General features: G+C 37.0%; 1 protein-coding gene across 1 annotated transcript in view; it reads right to left on the bottom strand.

Annotated features, from left to right (window-relative positions):
* Lgsn (lengsin, lens protein with glutamine synthetase domain) overlaps positions 1-25,367 on the bottom strand; it is a 72,708-nt gene extending 47,341 nt beyond the window's left edge. Inside the window, exon 1 of the mRNA XM_078018518.1 lies at positions 25,294-25,367. Within this exon, the coding sequence (XP_077874644.1) occupies positions 25,294-25,367 (74 nt within the window). The remainder of the gene's footprint in view (positions 1-25,293) is intronic.
* Between the last annotated feature and the right edge of the window lie 566 nt (positions 25,368-25,933).

Raw genomic sequence — 25,933 nt, 5'->3', positions numbered from 1 at the left:
GTAATGGTATTTTTAAAATTTTTGAGACTTTATTATTTCTCTATTGTCAATCATGACATATTTTATGAATCAATAAATATAATGTGAGTGGCAAGTAGCATAAAGAAAATAAGTATTCTTAATGTCTCAAAATTATATATTATGTCCATATATATGCTTTTATTCAGTCAGCAAATTGAACTTGAGTGTCAATAATCCAGACAGAAAATTAAAAATAAGTAGAAAATTGCTCAATTATTTCATTATACTATGGTTCCTTCAATCTCATTAAAAGCATTGAAGTGGTATCCTATGTAAGGAAGTTTAATAATCAGTTTTCTTAAATGTTACTTGAGAAATAACGGAATTTAATACTGCCCCTGTTTTACATAGGTCAGAATCTCATATTTAGACATGAATTCCACAATAGATTCCCAATGTCTAGCTCAGGCCTCTCTATCAGCTTGATTATGCCGATTAGCATGACTCAAGCTTGTTTCTCACAGTGATGTCACTTTGACCTTTACCATATCATAGTTAATCCCCTCTCTCTTATGCTTTGGGGTTTATTCAGCAAGCTTTTGAGTTGAACATTTTTCCTAGTTTGATCCAAACATTACTCCCTCTCAAACTTATTTGAGATCATTTCAGATTCACATCTTAATTTTCATAATGTAATAAGATTTGTATAATATAAAAAGCTTTGAATTTCTTATATTTTAATTATAATAATCACTTGCCTACTCATATCATAGTTAGAAATATAATAATTTGAATAATGTAATTGTGATTTCATACCAATAAAATAGTTGAGGAAAAAATAAGTCAGTAAACTAACTCATTATTTAGGCTGGCATAATTTTTAAATTAAGTCCTATTCACGTTTTAACCCAAATCACCATAAAAATTAGCTATTCATTTACATGTTTATTCATTTCCAGTTATTTCATCAGTCTGAGATATGACCTAGCATTCAAGAATTCACTTCACTTTGAATTCTATGTTTATAAAACAGAACCATCAAAACTGTGTAACTGTATGGCAAAAAAAGAATTCCCAAACACACAATTCCTTGATCTAAAAATTAAGTAGTCCTAGACTGGGGTTGTGGCTCAGTGGTAGGGCACTGCCTAGTACATGTGTGGCACTGGGTTCGATCCTCAGCACCACATTAAAAAATAAATGAATAAAAATTTAGCAGTCCTGCCCCATTCTTAGTTACTTCTCTGTCATGTCCCATGAGAATCTATAATGGAAATCTTGACTCTGACAGATATCCCTGTGTCAGGTGAGGATCACATTTCCCAAAGGAACTGCCAAAGAGAAGGAGAACTCTTTTGCAAAGCAGAAATGGTTACTGTGGTAGACAGAATCCTGAAGATAGGTTTTTTATAAGGTCTTCAGCCTCTAGTTATTCAATCAAACGTTATTCTAGCTGTAAAGGGAATTTGCTAATACAATTAATATACTAAATCACTGGTTCGAAAATGTCAAGATTCTCCATGTGGACTTAACCTAATGCCATGAGCCTTTTAAAAGCCATTTTCTCTGGCAGAAAGGAAACAGACTAGAAGCCATGGGAAGGATTCAGTGCTCCGTTGCTCTCTTGAAGAGAGAGGAGGTCATGTGATGAGCCATGACAGCAGAGTTTGGAAACTCATGGCACTCTCAGGTGACCACAGGCAAGGAAATGGGGACCCCAGAATCCTGTAAAAGAAAGCCAAACTTGGCCAAAAATCTGAAAGAGGTAGGAAGTACATTTTTGTCCAAAGCCTCCAGATGAAAGCACAGCCACAAATCAAAACTTTAATACTGGCCCTAAAAGAAACAAACCCAGTCAAACCTACTGTGACTTCTAAGTGACAGCACTGAGATAATAAATAGGTATCGTTTTAAGTCTCTAAATCGGTGGTAATTTGGTAATCAGTGGTGTGTTTCCACAGTGGGAAGCAAACACAGTGGCAGAAGAATGTGAATGTCAGAATGACTTGAACTTTTTGACAGTCAATCTGTCACCTAGAAGAAAATGGAACAGTGCTTTTGAAATCCTGAAGGAAAGCAACGTCATGTTTAAAACCATTTACCCCATCAAACTATCAGCAAGTGTGAAGACATACAAGATATTCCAAAAACACAACATCCTTCATTCTGAAGCCTTTTGTATGAGACTACTGGAACATGTGCTCCGCTACAGGGAGAATAAATCCAAACAGAAGAAATCATGGATTTCAAGAAACAGGGGTCCTCCTCATGAAAGAAGGGGAAGAGCCCCCAAGATGATGGGCTGTATAAAATGTCCACAGGGAAACCATTGTACACAGAAGTGGATCCAAATACCAGGCCTGGGGGAGACTCTTCAAAATGATGGCCTGGTAAGAACACCTGGTGAGTCTGAATGTATTAAGAGGAGATTTAACAATTAACTAATAACATAGGGTCAAATTGATGACCAGAGCATAAAAAGACAAGCAAATGAAGAAAATAAACCATTGATCCCAAGGAGAACAAAAACTTAAAAGAAAGTAAAGGAAAAATAATCATAATATCTGACTGGATAATAAACAGCATTTATAGTCATACTACTGTAAACACACACAACGCTGAACACATATAAAATGATTATGTTAGAAAAACAGAGGCATCAGTATTCTAGTTTAAAGTCCTATGTGCCTACCAGAACCTAGCATTTTCCTCTGTATTGTTATCTTATAGGGAACCCAAGCAAAATCCCTAATGTTGTATCTATGGGAAAATACATTCTGTATCCAAAGCAAAAAAATCCACAAATGTATTTTTGGAACTGAAACCATTATCCTATTCCCTCTCCCCCCAAAAGTGGTAATTCCTTTAAAAGATAATTATATTAGCAATAGATGAAATCTAGACTTAGAAATATATGCTTGAGTATGGAATTCTTCCTCTCCTCTTTAACAGGTTTTTAATAAGGTAGTCTTTTTATTGCTGCTCTTTTGGGTATTTTTAATAAGTTTGAAATTTAATGTTTTTAATGCATTACATCTATGTCACCAATAGTCTTACATCTCTATCAGCTAGGATTGAGTTCATCTAGAGCTAACTGAAAATCCAAAATCACAATAGCTAAATAAAATTGTTTCCCATTTTAAATAGAGCAGAATTTTATTTTCCTCCAAAAATAAATTCAAAAATAGGCAAGTAAGGGTTTACAATGTAGGAATACGGCGCTATTCCTTACATCTTATTGCTCCACCAACCACATCACTGGCTTTTTACATGTGGGCTGAGATAGCTTAGGGTTGCAGATATCAACCTCTCATTTTAGCCAGCAGGAAGGATGAAGGGCAAAGATGACCATGGTCACTCTAAGATCGCAGCACTCAACTTTGTGTTCGCATACCGCTTGTCTGGAATTAGTCACATAGTCACCTATCTGTAAAGGGACACTGGGAAGTATTGTCTCTACTATGAACAACCATATGCCCAGCTAGAAATCATAAGTTCTACAACTAAGAAAGCAACAAAGAACAAGTCTAACTAGCAACCTAAAACACAATATCCCCACACACATCATCCCACCCCTCCACACCCCCTGGCAGAGTACTGGGGGTTGAACCACTGAACTACATCCACAGTCCTTTTTATTTTGAGACAGGCTCTTGCTAAGTTGCTCAAGGGTCTTGCTCAGTTGCTGGGGCTGGCCTTGAGCTTGCAATCCTCTTGCCTCAGCCTCCCAAATGGCTGGGATTACAGGTATGCGCCACCATGCTTGGCTCGGGCATAATATCTTCAATGTAACAATTTTCCCCACTTAGTGAAAGACCAACCTTTTCACAAACTAAATTTCCAAAACTAAATTATCCATTGCTGGTTTCCATATTCCATTCTGTAAATCCAGTTGTTGATTCTTACACTAATTCTGTGCTATTTACCACAAATTTAAAGTTGACTTTTGTAATATGATGATTTAATAAGAAATCTTGTTCTTTGTCACCAGTCCCTGGAACAGAGTTCCTAAATCCCTTGTACTTTTCTGAGCATTAGGAATGTTAGGTGAATTTTTTTTGTCCTAAAATTTGGTCTTCGATCCCAGTTCTTAACACAGAGCTCCTAATCCCTTGGAATTTCCCAGGTCATGAGAGTGTCTTTTTTTTTTTTTTTTTTTTTTAATGAGGTGATTTTTCATAGAGAAGCTTGGAACTTTTAGCCTCTTCTCTTCCAGAGGTGGAGAGAAGCTGAAATTGAGTTAATAATCACTCATGTCTATGTGATGAGCCTCCATTAAAAATCCCTGGACTATGAGTTTGGAGAGCTCTGGAGTACTGAGTACGAGGAGGTGCTGAAGGGTGCTGAATTCTAGAAGGGACATGGAAACTCAGTACCCTCCCCCATATCTTGCCTCTGCATCTGGCTGTACATCTATATTCTCTGTAATATCCTTATGGTAAACAGGTAAACATAAGTAAAATGCTTTCCTGATTGCTGAGGGCCATTACCAAGTAGGAATGACGCATCGAAATTTCCTTGCCAAGCGTACCCCATGCTGCTTAGAGGACATTTGATGGGACATTGCATGCATGCTTTAATGAGGTGACCTTGCTCAAGGACCAAGGCAGATTCGGGTTTAGAGCTGATCAGGTTTGAGGAAGTAACCGGCTCCTTGAGTTTAAGGCGTTGCCAGTTTAAGATAATGGGTTTTAGGGAAGTTGGCGGTTGAAGATTATTGCTGGGATTAGGGTGTTCCTGCTGCTTGTTCCCGTTGAGTTCTCGTGAGATTAAAATGGGATTTGGAGAGAGCCTCGTGGAGTAGGTGGTTTGTGCGGGAGACAGGAGAACGCGTTTGTCCCTGGACCTGTGTGGAGGCGGTGTGAGAGCTGGAATAAAGAATTGTTGTTTGAACCTACAAAGCTGTGAGTGCCTCGTGATTCTGGTGCCAAGCCGAGACATTGGCCTTGGCACCTGATGTCTGTGAGCACTCTATAAAATGATTGAACCCAAGGCAGCATCAGAATTGAATATAGAACACCCAGTTGGTGTCTGCTGGAGAATTGAAATGGGAGGGAGACTCTATATATCTGGTATGGAAGGTGAGTGATGTTATGATTTAGATATGAGGTATCTCAGAAGCTCATTTGGGAAACAATGCAAGAATGTTCGAAAGTGAAAGGATAGGTTATGAGAGTTGTAATCTAACCAGTCAATTAATTCATTGATAAGAATTAACTGGGGGGGGGATAGGAAGGGCAGCAGAATAGAATAGACATTATGATTGCTGTATGTATGTAGATGACTCTATGACCAGTGTGATTCTGCAATCTGTACAATCAGAAAAATGAGAAATTATACCCCAATGATTCAAATGTATGAATTGCCAAGATCATTGTAATGTCATATGTAGCTAATAAAAAAAATTAAATTAAATTTTTTAAAAAATAACTGGATGGTAACCATAGGTAGGCAGGGTGTGGCTGGAGGAAGTAGGTCACTGGGGGGTGGGACTTTGGGGTTTATATTTTTATCGCAGTAGAGTAGGATGTCATGTCTTGAGCAGCTTTTCTTTGCCTCATTTGTCCGCCATGATGTTCTGCTTCATCTTGGGCCCAGAGCAATGAAGTCAGCTGACCATAGACTGAATCTCCTCTAAAACCATGAGCCAAAATAAACTTTTCCTCTAAATTGCTCTTATCATGTATATTGGTCACAGTGACCCAAAGCTGACTAAGACAAGTGGCGTGAGAATAGAAGAAAAAACAGTTTATGAAGTACATCTTCCTTCATGATTCCTTTTCAAAGTATTAAAATAGTTTCTTGAATAGTTTTGTATATTTTCCCTTAAGAATGAATTTCAAAACTAATCTCTTTTAAAATGAAAAAAAAAAACCAACCTCTTTGGTATTTTCAATTTATATCACTTTGTAGCATAGTTGGGGAAAATTGATATTTTTTTTAATTCAGAGTATTATCATAATGATACCACATTTTCTTCCTTCCTTCCTTTTTTTCTTTCTTTCATTTTTTTTTCCAAAATGGATCTTTCCAATATGCTTTAAAATCTAGAGGGGTCTCCTGAGCCTGTGTGTCCCTTCTCCAGCTGCCCTTACACAGTTCCTTGAGTTAGCAACCTTGGCCAGTGCTAGCACTTAAGTGGAGAGGAGCAGCCTCATTTCAGGGAGCTGTTCTCCCAAGACAAGGCTGGCTGGGCAAGGCTAGGGTTGGTTTTCGGGTGCAGGACATACACTGTTCTCAGAGTAGAGTAGACAAACATTCTTGGCATTGGACAAAACAAGGAAACGCACAGACTGGGAAAGGTGCAGTTGAAGAGCCCCTGGTGCTCATAGTCCCCTCAAGCTTCTGTTCCTGGATGTCCCTCCAGGGTACAGTGACTGGGTACTCTCAGGCAGTGAGTATATACCATGTCCTGCCTCAAGAACAAGGATGAACAGCTCAACAAACTCAGGCTTTCTTTCCCTGTAAGATGCTTACTCTTCCCCCTTTTCTTTTTGCCACCTTACCTTTATTGTTAGTGGTTACAGAAAATACGTATTTTGCTATAAGTAAAGACTGAATGGAAAAAAATAGGGAAAAAAATCTGGAAGTGTCTCCAAAATAAGGCACAGCTTTCCACAGCCAAGTGACACGTTTGTCATGAAATAGAATGAGATAATTGATGCAAAAGTCCTTTGAAATTTTGGAAAGTTACTAATATCTATTCTATCCCCGTTTTCAATTAGTCACTAACTGAAAACGTGCAATCTGAATGACTAATCATGTTTCTGAGGCTGCTTCAATAAATGGTAACTCATCAAAAGTCTGAAATACTTGCTGAGTCATATGTGACTCATACAACCATTTGTTAGTCAGGAATGACTTATAAATATTCCCAGTATTAGAGAAAGGTTAATTATGTGAATGAGAAAACAAGATACAAGACTAAGCTACCTCTTAACAATTTTCTTTTCTTTTCTTTTTCAAGATGTAGAGGTTTATTTAGGGAAGCAGAAGCACCTTCATGGGAGAATGTGGGCCATCTCCAGAGGGAGAAGCAGCCTTCAGACTATTTTCTTAAAATTGAAGTATAAACTTCTTTCTTCAGTTACCAAAAATCAAACAAAAGCACTTATTTCTAATGAAAGATGGCATAGATGAGTTAGTCAATATTAGCCAAGAGCTGAAGAATGTAATGCAACTTAAAGATGACAGCTCAGGAGACAATGACCTTGAAAAACAGTCACAAAAGAAAGAACCCAGACTATTAGCCTGATATAAAGGTGAGGAAATAGAATTAAGCATTCATGCTGAATGTCTATAAACTCTTGGTTTATATAATGTTCAGGTTTTTATTTTGATTTTTAGCTAATGTAGAATATATAAAATGTAGAATATATAATCTCTACAAGGCACTAAAAGGCATTGTAAAGAGACAAACCAAACACAGTTCTGGCCTAGAGGAATCTGCTATTCAATAGGAGCAATGAGGCATTCATCAATTATCTTAATCCAAGGTGGAATGCTAACTACACTAGAAATACAGACTTTTTTAATAAAATAAAGTCTTTCAAAGGGTACACGGATAATACAAAGCTTTTTGGAGGAGTTACCATTGGAATGCAACTTTGAAACAATTGGAATTTGTATTTGTTAAGATGATGGTAAGGAAAAGAGAAAGAAGCCAAAGCACTGAGCTCCCTGTGCATAGGGCAAACAGAGTGGAGACTCAATTTAAATGATGCAAAGAGAAACAGGTGGTTCAGCTTATTTAAATGCCATGAAGGCCTTCAAACAGTTATTTTTGTTGTTGTTGATTTAAGCAAGATATTAAATTAATCAGAATTGTGCTTCACAGTGATTCATTTGGGGGGCCCTTTGGATTCTGAAATGGGAGAGTTGAGGCAGAAACTGGAGACTGGAGACTATAAGCTTACAGTTATGCAAATAAGAAGCATGGTCAGCAAAATTCTAAAAAGGCCACTGTTCCCAGGCCTGGATATAAACACATCTTCTACAGATTTTTTTTTTTCCAGTATTGGGGATTGAACTCAGGGGTGCTCTACCACTGAGCTACATCCCTAGCCCTTTTATTTTTTTAATTTTGAGACAGGACCTCACTAAATTGCTCAGGCTTACTTCAAACTTGGTATCCTCCTGCCTCAGTCTCCCAAGTCACTGAGATTACAGGTCTAGGTCACCATGCCCAGCTCTACCAGTTATTCAATCAAACATTAATCAAGGTGTTGCTCTGAAGGGATTCTATGAGGCAATAAGGGTCCCAAATCAGTGAAAGTAGAGAAATTATTCAGGAAGTTCTGACCTAAACATAAGTCCTTTATTCTGTGTCTAGAGGTCAGAAACAGGGAAGTTAGATTCAAAACATGAGAGGGATCCAACAGTGAAGAAATTTTCTTTTGGAAAATTTGGTTGGAAGATGGAAGAGCCCATGTGTGAAGAACACAAGTCTCCTCTGGAAACAGCAGCCCCTGGCCAGTGCCATCAAGGAAGCAGGGATGTTAACAAACAATGAAAAGGACTTAAAATAACACAGATTTATGACAGCACAGCTTCTGTAGGTCAGACACCCTGGCAAGAAGTGATTTCTTCCCTCTGGGTATCACAAGGCTGTTACCAAGGTGTTAGGCAGGCTGAGTTCTTAAATGGAGACTGGGAAACAATCCACTTCCAAATTCATTCAGGTGTTATTTTGTGATTTTGTGACATAGTTGTCCAGTTCCACTTCAGAGAATAAAAATATACTTAAGTCTATTTCATTTATTAGAGACCTGCCCAAAGATTTAGAGGAAAATGGCTTAATGATTTGAAATCACTTTAAAATTATTCATTAAGCAAAAATTGAAAAAAGTTAAGCACCTATCACATAAATTAATTAAACTCATAAGGAATAGTAGAAGTAATAAACCTTAGTTAAGAAAACTGAGTTTATAGGTTGCTTGGACTATCTAGGGAACATCTATGTACAAACACAAGCAACTCGATTTCTTTCTAACTTTCTTACCTGTAATATGAAGATAGATAGTGTATTAATTACTTCACAGGCTTTTTACTAAGACAAAATTTACTGAAATATGCAAAGCACTTTACAAACTTTAAAGCATTTCACAGAATTCACTTACATTTGTTACTGTCTACAAACCATGGATTATCTTAGTGCACTTACTCTAACCTGAAATATGACTGTGAAGATTTTTTTAAATTTTACTTTATGTCTAGTTTTAGTCACCAACACACTGAAAATAGTCCTTAACACGTATCATCCAACCATGAAGTACAGTTTAGAAGGTTAATTTGGTAAGAAAGAAATTAACGTTTAACCTAATAAAAAAGAATTTGCCATTCAATCACTGAAATCCAAATATATTTATAGTGTAATGGTCTGAATATTTGTGTACCCCACAGCCCAGACACATATATTAAAATCCTAAAACCCCAAACTGGTATTAGGAAATAGGGCCTCTGGGAAGTGACCATGTCATGAGGGTGGAACACTTGAGAATTGGATTAGTGTTGTTATAAAACAGATCCCAGAGAGACTTCATGCCCTTTCCACTAGTGAGGTTACAGAAGAAGGCCACTGGGGGAAACTCAGACATTCACCAGACACCAAACCTGCCAGTGCTTCCATCTTGGTGGACAGACTTTTCAATACTAAAACCTATTTTTTATTTCAAAATATTTAAGTAGATTTAAGGAAAATTAGGTTACGACTTCAGGATTTTTCAATGTATAAGGGGAGAATTTCTTGTAATTATGGGTAAGTTAATAAATCCATCAATAATTTCTAAATAAAAGGGAGATTGAAACAAGAATGATTTCTGTGGAAAAAGAAATTCAATTAGAGGGAGGAGTATTGTATCCAGTGAATTGCACTACCATGTTCCCAGGCAAACAGTAGGTGGCAACCTCTACACAGTCTTGTTTTTGAAATGATTGTATAACATCAAAACAAAACATAAGCTAATGATTCATGAAATATGGGACTTTCTAAAACTCACATATTAGACGAGATAGTTGAGCACATTCTTGTTTTTATTCTTTCTATTTTAGAATAATACCCTATGCCTTATCAGAAGGACTCCACTAAGACCATTAATCTTAAAAATGTTTCGTTTATGAGTCATGTTAGGCTGTTCATCTGCCTCCTAAATGAAGGGACAGAATTTTCTTCCTCATATAGATTGACCAGATGAGTGGTTGAATTAGATAAGGGTAAAGACACGTTCTTTTTAGAAAGAAGGAGAGGGAGGGAGGGAGAGAGGGAGGGGAGAGAGAGAGAGAGAGAGAGAGACCATAGTATGACTTCAGTTACCAGAATTTGCTGCAAGGTGCACAAGACACATCCTGTGGTCAAAGGGAGGTGGAAGCCACATCATGGTTCCTTTCCCCCACCTGCTTCTCTCAGTAAAACTGAAAGCTGGAGACAGCCCTGTGACCCTGAATGTGGTTTTCACAGGTGAATTTCACAGCCTAAGAGGCCATTTTAGGAGATAAATGGCAAAGTCTCTGTGTCCTTTGAGGTCTGGGGTATTTTTATTTTCTAGAATATGAGCCTGATTATTAAATGTTTTTACAGTTATAAGTCAGACTAGCTACAGAAGCTAGCAGAGGTGCTGCTTTATGACAGCAGAGGTCAGTAATACCAAAGGGGAAGGAAATTGAGCAATCTGGCCAGAACTTGCTGTCCCTCTCTTTTGAGTTGCAGAGTCAACAGGCAAGAGGCACAGACAACACCCTGACAAAGTCAGGATGACCTGATCCTTAGCACCCAGCAGTTTCTCTAGTGCAGGCAATGTTTCTATCCCTAGCAACACTATCTTCCTGAATGTGCTCAGGGTTGTTTTAAGACTCTCCCCACCAAAGAAAATAGTTTCTACTCTAGAATATTTATTAGAGAACTAGAATAGATTGCAAAGTAAAAATTTCCACTGTACTCTTATGTTAATGAAATTTTGTTCCTAGCTCACTATGTAACTTGACTTGGATTTATCTTGAAGAAAGAAGCAAATGGTAGGAAAAATGGGGGAAAAATGAAATATTCATTCCTTTATTCTTTCTGCAAAACTATATTAAGTGTCAAGTCCTGATCTGAGCACTTGCAGTACAAAAAGTGAACAAGAAAAAGTGCTTTTTTCACATAGAACTTATAGACTTTAAGGACAGACAGAAATTCAACCCAAAAACTTGTATAACACATACCCAGTGCTATATCCTAGGGCTGCCAAAATGAAGTACCACAAACTGGTAACTTGAAAGAATAGAAATGTATTGTTTCATGGTGCTGAAGGCTAGAAGTCTAAACTCGAGTCTGCTAAGGCCAGGGTCCCTCTGAGGAACCCTCCCTGCCTTTTCCTAGCTCAGGTGGTTGGCTGGCAGCTTTTGGCATTACTTGGCTTAGAGATGTATCACTTCAACCCTCTATGTTTATATAGTGTGCTCTTTCTAGAGCTCTTCATGATTCTTCCCTCTTTGCAAAACAACGTCAGAGTCCACATTTCCCCTTTCTATAAAGACAGCAATCATATGGGACCAGGGTCCACCCTAATAACCACATCTAGGCTATGCCTGCTAACACCCTATTTACAAATTCACACCCTGAGGTACAGTGCATTAGGACTTAAACAAATCCTTTTAAAGGGACAGAATCTATCAGATAACCCACAAAATGAAAATGATAGAGTTCAGGAAATACACAGTGGACTGGAGGTGTAATTCAGTGCTGGAGCACTTGCAAAGAGAGCATAAATCCTGGATTCAAACCCAGTACCAAAAAGATAAAGAAAAAAAGAAATAGTACTAGTGAAGGGAATTGAGGAGGTGGGGGCGAGTTTAGAAAAGGTAGTAGAGAAATGGCATCCGAATAGAGAAGATGAGATCTGAATAGACAACTGAAGGATTAATTATGCCATGCATATAATTAGAAAAAAAGAGAGAGATTCTCCTGCAAATATAAAATTCTAAGAGGCAAAATTATAATATAACTAACTGTTTCACTCTTTTTTTTTTTTTCAGTCCTGGGGTTAGAACCTGGGCCCCTAGCCTTTCTTATTTTTTTATTTTGAAACAGTCTTGCTAAATTGCCCACGCTGGCTTTGACCTTGGGATCCTCCTGCCTCATCCTCCAAGTGGCTGGGATTATAGGAGCACACCAACATGCCTGGCTTTTTTTTTTTTTTTTTTTTTTTTTTTACTCTTTAAAATATCTTCATGGTTATAAGAGTAAGGTCTATTAATATCACAACCACAAATCATTCTTTTCAATCTGAACAAGTTGATGACTTTCAGTTAACTCGTCTTTAGCAAGAAGAGAAGGAATGCCAATTGATTGTACAATTAACTGATCATTCCTCAAATAAATATTCACCTTGTAGTCACTGTGTGCTGGGCACACTTCTAACTCCTGGGGATAGAGCAAAAAAAAAAAAAAATGTGAAATTCTTTGCCATTGTGCAATTTGTTTTCTAATATGAGCCAGTTCTGAATCTGGCTTTCTACCATTTCTTCCCCACTGGTTTGGAAATCAAAGACACCTACTGAGTGAGAGTAAACTGCATCTGTAACACAAAAGAATCATGGCATCTAGAGAGGACCCATGAAGATAACCATGTCCAGGTATTCTTCCGATTGTGAACATTGTATAACACTGTCCTTAAAATGACATTAACTTGTGCATCAACCTGACTTTTGGCAACAAAAGTTAATAATCCCTCTAACTTCACTATCTTAGTCTGTTTCTGATGCCAATGACATAATAACCACAGATTTAAACAAAAGAGGTTTGTCTGACTTGTGGTTTTGGAGGCAGAAGGGCTAGGGGCTACAATGGCAGTGGCCTTCTTGCCAGCAGAGTCCTAGGACAGGGAACATGCAGGAATGTCCTCTAGTTTCCGTCTTTATTATAAACCACCAGGATTCACAGGCTCTACCCTGGTGCCTTTTCTGATCCTAATCACCTCCCCAAGGCTCCTCTTGCAAACACCACAGCCAGGTTGTTTCCACCTTCTTACTACCTCATAGCCAGGTTAAGTTTCCACCCTCTGATGACCTCACAACACAGATTCAGTTTCAACACATGAACCCTTGGGGAACACACTCAAACCAAAGCTCTCACCAATCTACTGGAAATTCTCTTCCCCTTGTTCTCTCCATTCCAAAACTGCAATCCTACTCCTTTTTTTTTAATTTTTTATTTGTTTCAATTAGTTATACATGACAGTAGAATGCACTTATATACTTTGATATACATAGATGGGATATAATTTCTCATTTTTCTGAGTATACATATTGTAGGATCACAATGGTCCTACAGTCACATACATATGTAAAGTAATCATGTCTGTTTCATTCTACTATCTGCAATCCTACTTCTATTTGCAGAAAGCACCATCCTGTGCATTTGCTCTTCCCCAGACACTTTCTCAGCTGGTTGCCTCATTCCTTCAAGGCTTCATTAAATGTCACTTCAGGAACCCTTTCTTGGTAACTCCACTTAAGATGAACCTCTTACCACCTCAACTATCTTTATTCTCCTTCTTTGCATTCTTTTTCTCCAAAACACCTAACACTCTCTAATATTTTTAACTCATTTTGCTTGTTGTCTCTTTCTTCCTACTGAAAATTAAACCCATGAAGGCAAAGACCTCTTCTTTTTTGCTTACTGCATGTTTTTTGAAGTAAAAAGCAAGCCTGAAATATTGTGATTGCAAAATAAATATTTTTTTAAAGAGCAATTATTTAAACTTGCAATCAATCAGCATTCCCTCTCTTCCTTTGTGCCAAAGGAGAATTAACTGAAAGCCATCAATTTGTCCCAAGTAGGCCACATCTGAATAGTAACACTACGAGCACAGTCTTCAGTTATACTTATGGGAAATTCAGAAATATTCCTTCAATTGGTGTTACTCATATTTGTCTTTATAAAGAGTGAAGGTGGTGTGTCTTTAAATCATAACAAGGAAGGGAGGCTCAGTTCACATATACTATTTTATGATGACTATCTTTATACACATCTTGGACAGCCTGACCCAGAGAGTTCCTATAAGTATTCTACCAAATATGAAGCATGACCTACAGATGGAATAAGTGCTGTGACTGCACATGTATATTCTATTTTTTTAATATAAGTAGATATTCATTATGACTAATATATATGGAAAAAATATTTATAGATTTGTGATATCTGTATCAAGTATAATTGTAAATATTAAATATTAGTTGCCAATGATATTAAGTAGATTGAAATTTATTGTAATACTGAACAGTACCTTTAGTAAGATAATATGGTCCATGTCAATCTTCTCAAAATCACTGGCAAAGCTGTGATTCTCAGCCCTGTTCATGAATTAGAATCACTTGGAAAGGCTTCTAAGCACCAATGCCCAGTGCTAACCCCAAGAAATTCTTGTTAATACGCAAAGTGCATTATCTTAAGTTTCCTAGCTGATTTCAATGTGCAGGTAGGTGAAGAGCCAATGCCATAAAGAACTGAAAGTTCTCTAGGAAATGTCCAGGAAAACTGTTAGACAACATATTCAGAAGCATACTGTCTTAACAGAACAGAGTCAAAAATCATTCAAGAAAAAGAAACCAAAGTCCCATTGTATTTCCAGGTACATTTACAACATGGAGATTTAGAGATATTATCTTTTGGGTAATAGAAATGCAATTATTTCAGCTTATTACAAAGACATTTATGCTGTTAAACCTAGATGACATTTACCTCAAGTAGGAAATCACATTGCAAAGTCAGAGCTTACTGGGGCCCATGCCCTGAAGAAAGTAACCAACAAGATGTGCTGGGCTTCGTACCAAAGTGCTAGGATAGAGGTCAAATCAATCCAGGTTTAATTTCCAGTTCTGTCATTTATTAGGTATGACGTTCAGTTTTACTTCTCTATTTATAAAGCAAGGATAACAAAACCTACTTCAAGAGTCCTTGTGAGCAGATCCATGCAACAGTGCAGTCAGACAGGGTTCCACACTCAGATGGGCTTTATGGTTGGAGTGTAGTGTTTTGTAGCCATTGTCTTAAAATTCCTAAGCATTTTCTCTCTGAATCTGAGTTTTGTTTGGGAAGTCTTATGGGACAATGAAGTAGATATTGGAGGTCTAGAGCCTTGGCTCACATGGTCTTACTACCTACCTCCCCAGCATGAGGATGCTCTTCCCACCCTCCAGCAACTGCTGCTGCTCTTCACCCCCATCAGGGGTCTGGGAATGGTACCAAGAAGAAGGGGTCAGTTATAAGCATCCTGTTTACCAACTCTCAGGATAGGGCCATGGTTCCAGTAAGGGGCTGCGCTTGCCCTACAAGTAACTCATGCCAGGGGCACAATGATATTAAATAGCAAAAGACACTATGACATATAAAGCAAAAAAAAAAAAAAACTTAGAAAAAAAGGGAAAGCATTTTTTTTCTGCTGTTGGAACATGGATCTTGTGTTTTCATCTTATACTGGTCCCTGGAAATTATAGGGTCTCTGCAAATTAGGTAGCTGGCCCTGCCTGTGAGACATAGAATGTGTGTGTGTGTGTGTGTGTGTGTGTGTGTGTGTGTGTGTGTGTGTTGCTGGGAATTTAACCCAGAGCTTTGTGAATGCAAAGCAAGCTTCTTCTACCAACTAAGCTCTATCCCCAGCCCAAGACATAAAGTTTAATCATTCACAGTTTTTACACATATGTGAAAAATAAAACATAAGGCAAATAAATAGATTCTGTCAGAGCAGAAAACCTAGTATATACTAGTTTCTCAAAAGTGTTGGTTCATTCTCATCTCTGCTAATAGTGTTGTTCCCTTTCAACAATGTAAGTTGATAACTACTAATGAGCACATACTAAAAGCAAGACCATCTCTCTCCAGACTTACTTAAGAAATTAAAGGGAAATCTAGAACATATCCTGGATATTCTATCAATAATTTTTATTATCTAGAAATTGTGAGACAGGACTGAGATGGGTTCCTGTCAACCGATTAAAGTCAGAATCCAATCATGCTAGGACCAAATAAACCACTGAACCTAGAGATTTGCCTTATAAACCAATGGGAATGGCACTTCCCCCAAAGGGAGAATAAATATATTCAGAACAAATAAAAGTCTCTACTCTGGAAATGACTTTAGACTTTGAGACACCTTATTTTTTTAAGAAATAGGGCACAAATTTTAAAATAAATGCAATCTCCTTTAGAGCCATATGGCCATCTGGAGTTGATTTTTCTGCTGTACCTCCTGAGAACTTAAAAACCAAAAAGGAAGAAAGTAAGAAAGTAATTCTGTGGATTGAATCCAGGAGTGCTTTACCACTGAACATCCCAGTCCTTTTAATTTTTTATTTTGAGACAGGGTCTCACTACGTTGCTGAGGGTCTCACCACATTGCTGAGGGTCTCACCAAAATACTGAGGCAGGTCTCAAACTTAAGATCCTCCTGTCTCGGCCTCTGGGTCCTTGAGATTACAGTCCTCAGTTACCACGCCCGACATTTTTCTTCATTTACCTGTAAATAAGAACCAACCATCAAAGCAATACATGTTTTATTAGTGTAAAGTTATATTCATCAAATAAAGAATGATTTATATTGCTATAGTCCAATCCTATTGACTTCTGAGCTTTTTAAATTCTTGGAATCGGACAATGAAATTTCTTGGTTCCAGGGTGATTAACAAGAGAAATATACTGGCCCAGAGTCATCGCTTTAAGGAACTGCTTATTCTTGGTTTGTATTTTTAAAGTACCCAACATTTTCTTCTTTAATTCTTTTTTTGCAAAGTGAAAACAGTATTCTTAAATCTTTTTTTATGATAAAGACTTTTACTCTAATCTATGTTTATTATTACTGATGTCCACAGAGTATATTCTCCAGTCTGTATCTTCTTGAGTTGTTGACTTTAGGAATAAAGTGCATGTTACTCATGAGGGTAAAAAGATGATTTTGTGACCACATAATTTGTTACATTTATCATGCAAAAGAGAAACATGAATAAAACAAATTCCTCTAGTACTGCTCTGTCCGGGAGACCCAGGTAGACAGTTCTTAGTCTCAGCAGAGCAGACAGCTGACTACATGCTAAATCAGAAAAGTCTTCTCAGCTTTTTTTAAAAAAAAAAAAAAAAAAACTCACTGAGAACCAAAATGTATGAAAGTGTTGTTCGGCTTCATGTCTTTGGTCAAGCTGACCCAGAACTCTCAACACACAAAGAGAGAATACTAAAAGATTGCACTGTCTTTATTTATTCAGTTTAAATAAGCTGATCAGGTCATTTTCCCCTCCTAAGAGCAGCTGTATCCTAAGTGTGGGGAGGTGAGGGATTGGAAGAAAGGCAAAGACAATGACTAAATGATGCCAAAGGGATTTTCTAAATTGAAGGTGAAAATGGTAAACAATTGCTCCTACTTCACAAATTCTTACTAAGATTTAATCATGCTGATAGCACAATACAAATTATTTTTATCTGAGTTTCTTTTAGGAAGTATAAGAATACAATTTAGAGAGTAAATTTGGTATTTACTCCCTAAGCAAATTATAAGAATACAATTTAAAGACTGTAAAGAATGAAATGATTAGGACTGATCAGCAACATCCTCATCCTGATACCATGTCACCCTTTTCCATCAACTGCACTGATTGCACAGCATTTTATAAAAGAATCCACCAAAGAACCAAATGCCCTTAGCACAGTGCTCTGTACTCTTTGGACTGGGTAAAGCTGGCTGGATTACCTTTAGCTCCCATTTCAAAAGTGTCATGTTTGTAACTTGGGTTAGGTGATGCACCACTTCTCATACCTCCTCTCCACAACCATTTTGTTCCTAGTCTAAAAGGGCTCTATTGAGAAACCATGATGAGAAAATGAGCTCCAAATTTCTCCCTACATGATGTGTCTTAATTACCATGAGAAGAGTAATAACAGAGGAGGAAACCTGGAACATCACCTTAACCCAGTGATCAAAGTTAATATCAGTAAGAAAACAAACACATAAGGCAACTTTCAATATGCTACACTGAAGAGGCATATGGGATTTTCCTGCCCACTACACCTCTCTAAAAAGTATAACCTGAATCTACTTGTGAAGAAATATGAAAAGTAACTCAAATTAAGGTATATTTTGCCAAATAATTGGCCTGAAATAACTAAAATTAAGAATTGTTCAGATTAAAGAAGATTTGAGATAATAAAATGACTACAGCCTGTGATCCTAGTTTGGATTTGTACCAGAATTATCACTTATTTTTAATTAATTTTTATTGGTGCATTATCATTATATATAATGATGGAATTCATTTTAAGATATTTGTACCTGCACTTAACACAATTTGATTTTTTACTATAAAGGGTATCAAAAAAACAATTGACAAAATTGGAATATTTTAAATTAGAATATGTGGTCAATGCTAATTTACTTATGTTGACATTTATTCTGTAATTAAAAATGAGAATTACCTTGTGTTTATGATATATATATATACATACTGAAGTATTATGTGTGTGTGTGTGTGTGTGTGTGTGTGTGTAGCGGCAAAATCTAAATCTTTGCAGAATCCAAAGCTTATATGGAAATCCTTTTTATTGGTTTTTTTTTTTCAGAAATTATGCAATTATTTCAGAACCTTTTTCAATTTTTTTTTTTTTTTTTTTTTTGGCAGTGCTCGGTATGGAACCCAGGACCCAGATCCTTGTGTTTACTGGTCTAATACTCTACCACTGAGTTACCATCCTCAGCAACAAAATTGTTTTAATAGAGTGCCACTATTTTTTATGACATTTTCTCTCAAATAGTTGACATTCTACAAGTTTTCAGTGCCCAAAGGAGCACGGTGACACCACACAGCACTTTTGCCCCCTGGCCAGCAGCAATTATAGGAAGTCACTTTAGGAATAAAGTGCATGTAACTCATGAAGGTAAAAAGATGTGTTTTTTTTTGTATCAAAAGTATCATCTCTGGCATTAATAACAATTTGCATCCCAAATTCCAAGATGTTAAAATCGAGAAAGTATGCATCTTATTATGAACACATGTTAGTGAGAATATCCAAATTTAAAGATTATATTCAAACAAGTTATGATTCTCCCATTTAGTATCTATATGAGTTTTTATTGTTACAATCACAAATTAACATAAGTTTAGTAGTTTAAAACAACAAAACTTCATTATCTTACAATTCTGGAAATCATAAGTTCAAAGTGGATCCACAGAGAAGCTCTAGAGGAAAATCCTCCTCCTTATCCTTGGAGGTTGCCTGCAATCCTTGGCTCAGGGCCCCTTTCCATTATTTTATGTACCATGGTATCTCTGAAGACAAAGTCTTTACATGGCTGCTGTATTATATGTCTTTCTTCTTGGCTTAACAATCTCTTATTTAAAGAAATATTGCTGTCAAACATATAATAAAAGGAAACTGTGACTGGAAATGATGGAAAGAAAAGTTGCTGATAATAAAAATGTTAGGAAAACCTGATCTCTCAAGAAAGACAACATGACATTTTGGCACAAATATTTCTTTATTATCGTGGGAGCTCTGCCTAGGTTAAAAGGCTCTATTATTGTTCTTGGTGCCAGTGAAGATTTTCTGGGGGCAATAGGAAAACACGTTATCAAAAAACAATAATTATTTTTCCTTTTTTTTTTTAACCTTAATAGTGACGAAGGGATAAAAATACCAGTATTTAAGGAGTTTTGGAATTTTTTTCAGTTGAGTTGAATGAGGCCAGAGTTTAAGAACTGTGGAATGACCAAAAGGATGCATTTTTGGTTGTCCTCTAATAAAGACTTTCCACAATTATATTAAATGAACACACATATTAGAAGAGTGCTTGGCAACAGCTGTACTTGCATTAGCTATGATATTATTATATTGCATTATTAGAATTTTTGGCAAGTATTACTACTAGTTTGCACTGAAATTATAAGAAAACATGTATCATAATGCAAATATTTTTATCCAGATTCCCAAGGCTGATACATGAAACAAAATATGCAAACACTCATCTCTAAACACTCATTTCTATAACTGTAGTCTGTATGTAGTACCTACTTCATAAATTGTTGGCAATATTATGCATTTAAGGCAGGGGACTTTTGTTTAGTATATTATTTTAATTAAAAATATTGCTGTTTTTATTATTAATCAACTTGGAAAAACATTTTTAAAGCTCTAGAAAATGCTAAGTTTGGGGATGAATTAAGAAAACAAGAAAGAAAGCTAACATGTTAGAAAGTGGGTTGGAAATTACCTCTTCTAAGTGAGGTAGTTCCTTGATTAAAAGTATCACCTCTGGCATTAATAACCAGTAACTCTTTCAGCATGTCTATGTTCTACCTATTATAATATCATTTTCTATGTATTACCTTAATCCACAGAATCAAATGAAGTGAACATCATATTATCCCCATTTTGCCTAAGCTTAAGTAACTTTGCTAAAGTTATACATTAAATAGAAATAGCAATGACAATATTCAAACCCAAATTGTCCAGATCGCATGTTCTAAAACACTGCATTATGATTCTTTTTCTCCATAGATCTTCCCAGATTGTTCTGCCCATGCTCTCTTGCTGCTTTCTAATTGTGCTTGAATTTTGTGGGATTTGTCTCTCTAAGCACACATATACTCATATACTCTTCAAAGGCAGAGACAACACCATTTCTTTCTTTTCCACCCCCCCCCCAAAGGGCTTATTATTAAGGGAAGGCCAGAGAGCATTTCTCAAGAGACTCCCTGGGTCTCTCAGCAGAAAGCAAAACAGATAAACACTCAGGAGTATATCTGAAACCTAAGAAAAATCAAAATCATTCCACACTGTCACTTTTCGTAATCAATACTTTCTATTTATTCGGGTCAAGCTTATAAAGGATGAAAATTATCGTGATGAAGAGCAAGCCCTCTGGCAACTAATACTGACATCTAGAAAAATTGCAATACTAGAATTCAATATTCTGCACTATAGCTCTCTAATAGACTCAAACAAATGCCAATGGATATGCTCAGCCTTTTCTGAGCTTCTAGAAGATGTTCATCTATTGCATTTCTCTTTAATTATTTTTCCAATTATCTGGTTACTTGAGCCCAGTAGAATTTTAAATATAAGAAAGGAACCATTAGAGAATAGGCTTAACACGTGTGAGAAAGTCGAGAAATGTATTTTATTTGGTTTTTTAAAAACCATCTGCTTTTAGCATTTGAATCCCACTGCTAGCTGGAATAAGATTTTGAGCTGAATAACTTTCCTTCAGACATACAGAGGGCATTTTCACAATGGTATATATTTGCAAATGGCCACTATTTTTATCCAAATATCAGTTGAGGGAAATGTTATTCCTGAATTGTCAAACCCAGAACAAAAGAAAAATATACTATGCAGAGTGCCCTCTTTCTGTCTTTCAAATCTATAACACACTGCTCTCATATTTAAAAAATTACTTTTGGTGCAAATGATATTTCAAAAAAGAAGCTGACAGAAATGCACTGGTTCTCTTTGACATAATTTATATCTAAAATTAGTTTTAAATTAATTTTCCTCAAACTCAGAAGCAAAATATTGCTAGAGGAACACCCTGTCTTCATCTCACATATAGTAAACATTTGCCACTTAGTATTCAGAAACCAGTTGGATTTCTCAGTCTTTGGCAATAGTCTCTAATAAATCTTTTGCAAATTGTGGTAAGCCAACAGGGAGAAAGAGCAACATGGGAGGGTGTAAGAGGCCCAACAATGAACTGGACAGTAGAGTGGCAACTGATAACCATCATCTGCATGTCATGAATACAAATTTTCAACATCTTTCCGTTGTCTAAGCTGCTTCCCTCATTCACTCTCCATTGTGTTGTTGTTGTTGTTGTTGTTGTTGTTGTTGTTGTTGTTATGGGGGATTTAACTCAGAGATATTCAACTACTGAGCCACATCCCCAGCCCTATTTTGTATTTTACTTAGAGACGGGGTCTCACTGAGTTGCTTAGCACCTCGCCCATTGCTAAGGCTGGCTTTGAACTCTCGATTCTCCTGCCTCAGCCTCCTGAGCTGCTGGGAATACAGGCATGCATCACCGTTCCTGGCTCACTCTGCCTTTTGACCCAGCTCTCCAGAGAGTGTTGGGGAATCTGTTCATTCAATCCTCATTTTGAGAAATCTCTGTTGAGAATTTACCTGATGCTAGTACTAGTTTTCCTGTTAGGAATTAATGTTGACCAACACAGATATGATGCCTGTCCATGCTTGTTCACAGTTCAGGGGAATGCAAGGATTAATAAGTGGGGTTCTGTGTGGTGTCCTAAGTACAGAATATGCTCAAGTTTTATAGAAAGGGCATTAATGAGAATTCAGAAGATCAAAATAAGTTTCTTGGAGAAAATGATGTCCAGACTGAGAAAAGGAAGATAACAAATATGCAATTAGACCAAAGAATAAGAGGTGGGAAAGCAACCTAAAAAAGAGAAAAGCATGTGGAAAGGATCAGAAGTGGGCGTGTTCAAGGAACCTGAGGTTCCATCTGACTACAGCATCACGTGTAGGAGGAAAGCAGCAGAAGGATGAAGTGAGAATGATAGGCAAGTTCTGCCTATCAGCCAGGACTGTCTAGGTTATCTTCCAGTCACAAGCAAACACCAGGGTAACTGTGATTTGGCAGAGTGATGGTTCATCTGTCACTCAAGATGCATACCCAATGTAAATTGAAGACAAGTTGGCTGTGGTGGGGTCTCTGATTAACACAAACACTGAGGCATGAGGATGAGGGAGACTCACCATCTCACAGCAACAACACCAGGGACATCTGGCTTTCCTGGTCACCTTAGCAGTGAAGAGACAACAGGATACTTTTTATAAGCTTCTACCTAGAAGTGACACACATCATTTATATCCACAAGTACTAACTAGCATTAGTCATAAACTTCACTTTCCCATCTCAACAACTAATCCCAAGACCCTAGAAAATGATGGGTCTTGGGATTAGTTGTTGAGAATGATGTAGACGTCTGTTGCTGGTGTAGGCACCATGTTGATATCCTTCTAACACATGTTTAAGAAATTTGTGCTTTACCTTAAAGGTAGTAAGGAGCCAATGAAGGATTTTAAACAAGATAATAAATGATTTTATATTTTTGTAGTCCTGCGGGATTTTCTCCCCTTCGAACCCTCTTGTCTCTCCTCACCTCTATTGGACAGAAGACTTTCAGAATACTAAGTATGAAAGTAATGCTGTTAGAGAAAGGGAAATGGTTAACATCAACAGAATGATTGCCACCCCCATCCCTCAGTTAAAAGTATGTGCGTAGCTGGGCATGATGGCACAAGCCTGTAATACCAGCACCTCAGGAGACTGATGCAGGAAGATCAGAAGTTCTAGGCCAGCCTCATCTATTTAGTGAGCTTCTCAGCAACTTAGCAAAACCTTGCCTCGGGCTAAAATAACAAAAATAGCTGAGGATGTGGCTGCTCATTGGTAAAGTGCTCCTAAATTCAATCTCCAGTACAAAACAAAACTATGTGCTTATGTGAGTGCCTCAGAAAGTAAATGCACAAATAAAAATTAATCTCCTAGTAATATGTGGCAAGCTTGGGAGGATGGATCAATCAGGCATAGACAAGTGCGTACTTGGTTCAGTAGACATAGCTAAGAGGGGATGGGCAGGAGTCCTGAGCTCTGGCCATGAAGAGAAACTTGTTATTGGCACAACCTTTCATTTCCTGCAGACATGAGCCTCAGTAGACATCCAGTGCCATCAGATCACAGTTAAAGAAGTCCCTCAGTATTGCATCCATAGTCAATCACAACCCCTATGAGGGTAACATACACCCAGGAGGAAAACTAGGGAGAAAATTTTATATGTGGTTGGTGTCATTTCTTTCTTTCTCCATATTGCCAATAAAATTGTTTTTCAGTTTTTCTCAGTGGTTGATATTAAAAGACACTTGTATGATCTTTATTCATAATAGGTTCTCTTTAATTTCTCTAGCTCTCAGTTGCCAACAACTCAATGATTATCAGATGGATCTTAGGAGATTTTTTTGAAAATACAGAGTCATAGCTCATGTATCTAATCTGCTAAATCAAACTCTCTGGAGTAGAACCCATGGAGATTTGTATTTGTTTTTCAATAATTTTCCAGACTTGGAAATTTTTATTCTTGTTAATATAGGAGCAATCAGCCATAAAATTATTTTCTAGGTAAAGATCTACTATGGCTTTTAGTTATTTCCAGTTTTAAAACTTTTATTAAAATGTGTCTGTCTCAATTCATCTTTCTAAACAACAAAAATCTTAAATAAGTTTGCAAACAACCAGAGACCCAGTTGAATTTCTGTTCCACATCACACATTTCCAGGCACTCAGCAGACATCTCAAAAATACAGAATAGAAAGCAATAAAATCAAACCCCATTGCCATTTTGGATGGAAATAAGTCTGCAGACATATCACAGGGAAGAAAACAGCATTCCCCAAAGGCATAGACCTATTTTTACATTTGAGTTGCTCTCCTTTGGTAGACAGTGTCATAAGCATCAGTACATTAAATATGCTGTTTGACAGGTATGATCTCATGTGACTGACTCCATAAGATTCACTTTCTAAACAGTTTTGTCAGCCCTCACAGAGAAGTAATGGAGGGAGAATTTTTATTTGACATGTTGCCAGTTGGTCAATAGAGTAAACTGTGTCATTGTGGCATCAGATGAAAAGCAGCTGTGTTCTCTTTATTTGGACCCTTTATCCTCATTTTGTATGTCATGAGTTGAATCTGCCTTTTACATGTGCATTTCTTTCCTTGCATCTTATACATGTTTAAATCTATAAAGTTTCAAACTTTATGAAAACAGAGGAACCCTATTTGGTCCCATTTTGCAGAAAGAAAATATGGAAAAGTCTTTTTAATCAAAGAGTCAAGCAAATAGCATTAAAGATGATAGTTATAAAACCTGTGTAATATTACTGAAAGCTTGAAAGAATTTTTTTTCCTTAATCACAAATACATGCTCAATGATGAAAAATTCAAAAAACATAAAAAGTGTTAGGGTGATACTAAAATCAATTTTGGGGCCCAACGTGGCTTATTGGTTGACAATACCATTCGCATTCCCTCTTACATTTTGGAGAGTAGGAATCTAAAAATTAGAAGGCTTCCTGAACCCAGTTTCCATGTATATCCCAGTTCCCACCAAGAGATGTACCTACACAGATTTGGAAAATGAAAGAAGCCTTGTCTGTACTTCTGGTTTTTGCTGTCAATCACAGTCCTGTTGGTGATGGTTTTCCTGTAGCTATGGTTATAGAGATAATAGTTCTGTTTCTTGGCTTAGTGAAGTCACTACTTTGACAGTGTAGATCTCAGCTGGGCTTACCTGCTCTTGGAGTCAACAATCAGCTTCTGGATCATGGCAGAGGAACGAGCCCACTTGGCAGGTCTGAAAGGCATTTCAGGAATCTCAATCAAAAGCCCAATTCTGTAGCCCTTCTGATGATTTTGTAAGCAAATAATTCTCCTATGAAATTCTTATTCTAGTATAACTTGTTACCTATAACTTGTTTTTTTTTTTTTTAAGGATTCCTGTCTGTTTTTTTTTTTTTTTTTTTTTTTTTAAAGAGAGAGTGAGAGAGGAGGGGGGGACAGAGAGAGAGAGAGAGAGAGAATTTTAACATTTGTTTATTTTTTCTTAGTTCTCGGCGGACACAACATCCCTGTTGGTATGTGGTGCTGCTGAGGATCGAACCCGGGCCGCACGCATGCCAGGCGAGCGCGCTACCGCTTGAGCCACATCCCCAGCCCCACCTATAACTTGTTTTAATGAAAATCTCATGAACCAGAGGCAATTACTGTTAACTTTTGTTTCTTTATGTGAATGTGTATGTGCACATATAGGTTTTAAATGAAATCATGAATAATATTTTGTTTATTAGGGACTTAATGTTTGTGTCCCCCAGTATTCTTACACTGGAATCCTAACCTTCAATGTGATGGTATTAGGAGGAAGGAGAGCTTAG

The sequence above is a fragment of the Ictidomys tridecemlineatus genome, chromosome 8 (genome assembly GCF_052094955.1).
Source record: "Ictidomys tridecemlineatus isolate mIctTri1 chromosome 8, mIctTri1.hap1, whole genome shotgun sequence".
Classification (NCBI taxonomy): Eukaryota; Metazoa; Chordata; class Mammalia; order Rodentia; family Sciuridae; genus Ictidomys; species Ictidomys tridecemlineatus.
This window is presented reverse-complemented; position numbering and strand designations above follow the sequence as displayed.